We start from the raw sequence: 6,294 nt of genomic DNA, 5'->3' as shown, positions 1-6,294 counted from the left end.
AAAGAGTGGAAGGCACAAGTGACATTAAAGCTGTCACTGGCAAGAGACACCCTCCCTCAACTGCAAAAGCACTTATCCAGGACAACTGTAAGCTCTAATAAAGTTGAACTGTGGCTACAGCTTCCTAGTATGCTACATCTAACAGAGGAAAATAAAGAGAGAGGCAAGGAGTCCTTCAGCCACCTTTGTTTCAAACAAACCCCCACAGTCATGTGGAACTGTTCCCACTGCCAAGTCGGAGGGAAGCATTTTAGGTCAAATGGGTTTGGTGGTGCTGTTGTAAACCAGGTGCTCAGTGTCCTCCGTGGTGGAGAGGGTGGAGTTCGTAGCAGTGGCAGGTTGGCGTCGCCGGCTGTTCTTCTTTCTGTTCTTCAGGTAGTAGTAACCAATAATAACCAGGACTATCATGATACAGATGCCAAGCAGGACCGCAATGGCTACTTCAAAAGCACCTGTCAAAGACATGTACGCACAAAGTTTATGAGGGCAGCTCTACTACTTTTATTGTCACACTAACAGGCAGGAAAACAGGAAATATAGAACTTATTCAATAATTGGCACTAGACACAGAAACTATTTTAGAGTCTAATATGGGCCAGCCTGACCATGGAACGATTAGTACACGGGCTATATGGAGGTGAAAAAAGGAAGGTGATGAGATGGCTCACAAGGTTGGTGAGGGGATGCAGAGCCTCTCATTTTTCTATCATGGTTTGAGCTCAGCTCAAGTCAAGTCTCACAAGTTGTTACACAATGACTTAAGTGGACTGGATGGGTTGGCATCCATACTTAAAAATAAAAACAAAACCAAAAAATTGCACACCAACATTCTTCCCAATATCAGCATCACACAGAATCTCAGTAGGGAGGCCATAGGAATGACTGGGGCTGGATAATGAAGTACTAAGTGAAATCACCTCCAGATTAGGCTAACACAAGTTAGCAAAGCAAGAAGAGGAAACTTCAGACCCAGGTATAGCCCTATCATGCCCCAACATCCTGGGAGGCTGCTGATGGCTGTCAGCCAGGCTTCTGTCACCAACACTGAAGTTGGTGACACTGCATAACACTGAAGTTATGCAAGTGAGATGAATGTGGAGTGGGGCAAATCCAATAGGGGAGGTCATATTCTATTTCCCAAAGTCCCAGATTAATAGGAAACAACTGCTTTAAAGATTAATTTGTTAAAGGAGAAATTTTTGTCAATATGGTTAGGGTGAACGAGAATCACACTTTAAAAAAAAAAAAAAAAAAAAGTGCTGTGCATTTTAGATCCTGTACTTCATAAAATGTTAGTGCCCACTATGGTCAGAACTAGCAGATTTTGTCAGCAGATATTCACTGCTGCCTTCCCTGTTTTGGAGATGCTGCCTGTCCTCAAATATCAAGGCTACCTTATTTCCTATTCTAATGCCTAGAGAATATAAGATTCAATTCTCTTCTCACATTAATTAACAATAAACTACTGAGGTCACAACTGAGTCACCCACAGATGTGACAGGGGAAAAAAGGAGTTTACCATCAACATTTCTTGTTTCCCATTAAGTTCTGACTCTGGATGGGATGTGCCTTTTTTCCCCAAATAAAGTGCATCCTGCTTTACAGAGGAATCAAAGATCTGGCCCAAGGTGCTGCCCATGGCATTTGGATTGGACCTACACAGTGAATACAGTGCACACTAGCCCCAGCCCCATGCACTACATATAGTGCCTGGGGCCAGTCCAGGGCACATGCTGTACAAAGATGTCCACACCAGACTGGCCATGTGCACTGGGTGTGATACAGAGCTGGTCTGTGGGCCCAATCTGGCCCGTGGACCAGCTCCACACCACCCATTCAGCCCAGAGGGCCTGATGACTTTGATACTCCCGTTTTACAGGACAAGAACAGGGAAGTTACGGCAAACGTGTTGCTCAAGTAGAATTTTTACTTACTCAAGCTAGCTTGCTGGGTCTCATAGAAATCAAGTCTCTGGCCAATTACATCCGACTCTACAAAACAAAACAAACAAACAAACAAAAAAAAACAGAATTTCACAAAAGAACTGGGAACAATGGAAGAGAGAGCAGAAGCCTCCTTAATTCAGTTTCAGGAACTGGTAGTACATTGCACAAAGTTCTCAGGCTGGCCAGCAGGACACCCAGTGCTAGTTTGCTCTCTTAACACATCAGTATAATGCTCTTTCAGTTTATTGCAGCATCAGAGCACAAAAAAAAAAATAAATATCCTGAGACAAGCTACATGGCAGGAGTAAGTTCATAGAATCACAGAATCATATAAGTAGGGTCAGAAGGGACCTTGTAGATCTTCAAGTCTGACCCCCTGCCTGGGCAGGAGGAAAACTGGGCTCAACTGACCCCAGTCAGGGGGTTCTCATATACACAGCTGTGTTCTGTGCATTCTGCTTGAGCCTTCAGTCAGGATGAAGAGCTCTGAAGGAGCTAGGGCTAGAGAACGACGCTGCTCCCTCAGGCTAGGGACAAACATTATGCAAACTGGTTTAAGTGATTCAGAAACTGGTTTAGACCTGTAACAGAGCAGATGTTCAGTGCACATAAACCAGTTTGAAAATGGCTGAAACTGGTTTGAGATAAACCTGGCTGAATGCAGTATCAGACTTGGCCAATTTGGGTCAAACCGGTTTATGCAGCGTCTGTCCCAGATCCCTTGCTGGTTTAAAATAAACCAGATTCCCCCAGCATCCCGGCATGCTCTCTGGGCTGGGCAGGGCTCTCTGCTCCATAGCAGGATGCTGGGTACCTCCAAGCTGTGGCACACAGGACAAAAGAAGAATCAACAAATAGCTGGTCATGTCGCCCTGTTGTTTTCTTAATGGGCTCATAAACACTGAGTTAGGGGTGATGAACATTCCCTGCTAGGCTGGTGGGGAGTAGGGAAACCCCTCCCTAATCACAGCATCCTGAAGGAGGGCTGCTCTAGCGCCCCCTAGCTTCTAGCCTGCGCCACTGCAGGCATGTGCCTGCACTTCTGGAATGAAAAGCGAATGCCTATCCAGCTCCAAATCAGTTCAAGCTTTGTAGGTTAGACTAACCTGCAAAGAATGAATCAATTCAGGCTCAGGCTTTTTGAATGTCTGTCCCTAGCCTCAAAGTTTGGAGCACTGGCTCCATGTTATGTTCAAGAGCACTGGCTCCATGTTATGTTTCATGCCTGGAATTAAACTATGGAATTAAATTGGGGAGGATTTAACTCTAAGACCCTCTACCTCATGCCTTACTACCCCACATACTTGTGACACCAGCACACGATTTCATACAATCTTCTTCATGTTCAAAGTTATTCTTGTTGCCATCACAACCTCCATAGGTGAAGCGGCTGCATTTCTGAGTGAAGGGGTTGTAGTACCAACGAGTTATGCTCTCCTGGCACAGCCCAGTGTCAGGCAAATCCACACAATGACCTGGCAAAGCAAAAGAGAGGTGTTCAAGCTCAGGCAACCTATCTGTAGAACATCCACACGTCTACTCTGGTGCCTATAATAGCACAGTTCATCCTCCAAAATACTTGGTGGAACTTATTTCCTAACATTAGAAATTATCAAGGATCCATAAACTCCAAACCAATTCCAATTTCCTGGGTTACTGTCACCCCCATAGTCCCTGGCACATTTTAAAGGGAGATGTGGCTAATCTAGGTGGCACTCCTGCCTTAGCTAAAATACCCTGATGTTCCCATTAGGAGAAAGGAAAATAGTGCCCCTCTTCCCTCTTGCCCATGACGGGCTTAGGCATGGAAAACAAATTAAACCCGCCCCCTTAGAAAAAGGTCAGAGAGAGGACTCCAGCAGCCAACTGCAGTAATCTAGAACAGCGATTCTCAACCTGGGTGCCACGGCACCCTGGGATGCCTTGAGATACTAAACAGTAGGGTGAAGTGCATACTCCGGATGGCAGGGAACGATTGCAGGCAGACCTGGACAGGTTAGAAAAGAGGGCAGTACACAATAGGATGCAGTACAACAAGGACAAGTACAGAGTGTTGCACCTAGGGTGCAAAAATATCCAGCACACTTACTGGCTGGGAAGCGACCCTCTCAGCAGCACAGAAACGGAAAGGGATCTTGGAGTCATAGTGGACTCCAAGATAAACACAAGTCAGTGCAATTAAATCAGCAGCAAAGCTAACCACACTTTATCATGCATCAGCAGATAAAGTGATAGAGGTGATACTTCCCCTCTATGCAGCATTGGTCAGACTGCAGTTGAATTACTGCATCCAGTTTTGGATGCCGTACTTCAAGAAGGATGTTGATAGACTTGAGAGGGTCCAGAGAAGGGCCACTTTTATGGTTAGGGGCTTACAGGACAAGCCCTGTGAGGAGAGACTGAGGGACTTGGACCGCTTCAGACTCCACAAGAGAAGGCTGAGAGGTGATATTGTGGCCACCTACAAATTCATTAGGGGGATGCAGCAAGGGATCGGAGATGCTCTGTTCACCAGGGCACCTCTTGGAGTAACAAGGAACAATGGTCACAAACTGACAGAGCACATTTTAGGCTAGGTATCAGGAAAAACTTCATGGTAAGGGTGGCCAAAATTTGGAATGGACTTCCAAGGGAGGTGGTGCTCTCCCCTACCCTGGGGGTCTTTAAGAGAAGGCTGGATAGGCATCTGGCTTTATGAAATCTATGAAATCTATGATGCCAGTACTCTTTCCTGCTTAGGCAGGGGGTCGGACTCGATGATCTGTTGAGGTCCCTTCCAACCCTAGCATCTATGAATCTATGAGATGTTGTGGGGTGTCAGATACCATTAGCACTTTTAGGTATGCAAAAGTGACTTACAACATAAACCTAGGTTTCAAATAGGAATCCACAGTGTTTAAAACATCCTGACCTACTGTAGTTTTTTTAAAGTTCTTTGCAGTAGAAGAACTACTCTATTATCTTTCTGTAGTCAAAAAATGAGTGAAAACTAAGAGCTGACATTTTCTGAGGGAATGGTCTTGAGTCTAACAAGGTTGAGAATCACTGATCTTGATAGAATGAGCACACATTGCAAGGTTCAAAGTTTGGCAAAGATATCTGAACTGACAGTATGTCTGGGAGAATCTAATGTTAGACCACAGGTTCTGTTCCATCTAACATCACAGCACCATCTACCTGCCAAGTATTCAAAGTTCATTTAATAAAATAATGCCTACAATCTATGCCTCCTGTCCATAGATCAGACCAGAGACCAAGAAATACAAATGTCACAGGGAAGGGGAATTGTGCACTATGTATAAAGTACAAAATGAACAGAGGTTGTAGGAATGATAAAACTTGTGTAAGAGGATTTGGCAAAGTACTCTTATGAGAAGGAGGATGGAAGATGGATATATTACAGGAACACAGATGAAGCATGATTGAATTGATTTAAGAAATTTTAGACTGGTTCTGCCTCCTCTAAACATCACACAAGAAACCCCAATCAGGAAACACTTCTAGCCCCAGAGTCTGAGACTAGTAAGAGCCAAAAGAGAGTAGACAATCATTTGTATTTAGAAATACGTTGTGTACACACCTTGTTCACTTGTACCGTTGATCTTCCGGAGGTTATTGAACTCAAGAGCATCTGCAGAAGAAACCAGAGAAACAGCTCATGGCACACAGTTTACCTTGCCCAGCTCAAACATGAAAGAAACTGGCCCTCCTCTACAGAGATATGCAGACAGAAAGATCTTTCTGAACACTTCCTGACTCTCTCCTTTTCCCCCCTACTATTAAAATACAGGAGGCAGTATAAAGAGCCATAATAAACCTCTACAAAAGTTTGAAGTTTAAAAAAAAAAAAAAAAAAAGCCAAGGAAAGAAAGGATTTACCCATGTGGGCACAGAACTTTAGGATCTAGATATCCAAGAACTTACATCTTTCACAGTCTGCCTCATCTGATCCATCAGCACAATCCTGAGTTTCGTCACATTCTAGGTAGCCATCGATGCAGCAGCTATCCCTACATTTGAAGTGTGAGGCCTGACAGTTCCCGTCACATACTATATCAGAAAAAAAGTTTTTGTTTTGGGTTCAGTATGAAAATCCTCTCTTCCTGACTTGCACCCATATTCTTCTGGGGTAGAGGACAACTCCAGGCCCCCTTTGGGCAGATTAGTTTAGAATAAGACCTTTCCTTCTCCTAGGGAAAAAGCACACTGCCTTTTTAGAGGCTTGAAAGCAAGGGGTCTGGCACAGAAGTTATTCCCAAGGGCTTTGCTTGGCTCTGGTTGGTGCCCAGGAAAACCAGAAATTAGATCTTAAATTTTAAAACGTAAGAAGGGTGGACAAGAGAGCGGG

At 44.4% G+C, this 6,294-nt stretch overlaps 1 protein-coding gene across 1 annotated transcript in view; it reads right to left on the bottom strand.

The window, feature by feature from the left end:
* Positions 1 to 255: 255 nt before the first annotated feature.
* The window catches only part of SPINT1 (serine peptidase inhibitor, Kunitz type 1), a gene marked incomplete at its 5' end in the record, with an annotated part of 19,114 nt that continues 13,075 nt past the window's right edge, over positions 256 to 6,294 (bottom strand). The window contains 5 exons of the mRNA XM_025205310.1: positions 256 to 452; positions 1,935 to 1,991; positions 3,251 to 3,421; positions 5,527 to 5,577; positions 5,871 to 5,996. Coding sequence (XP_025061095.1) covers positions 256 to 452; positions 1,935 to 1,991; positions 3,251 to 3,421; positions 5,527 to 5,577; positions 5,871 to 5,996 — 602 coding nt within the window. The remainder of the gene's footprint in view (positions 453 to 1,934; positions 1,992 to 3,250; positions 3,422 to 5,526; positions 5,578 to 5,870; positions 5,997 to 6,294) is intronic.

This window comes from Alligator sinensis, unplaced genomic scaffold (assembly GCF_000455745.1).
Source record: "Alligator sinensis unplaced genomic scaffold, ASM45574v1 scaffold108_1, whole genome shotgun sequence".
Classification (NCBI taxonomy): domain Eukaryota; kingdom Metazoa; phylum Chordata; order Crocodylia; family Alligatoridae; genus Alligator; species Alligator sinensis.
The sequence above is the reverse complement of the archived record's forward strand: the minus strand, read 5'-3'. Positions and strand labels throughout refer to the sequence as shown.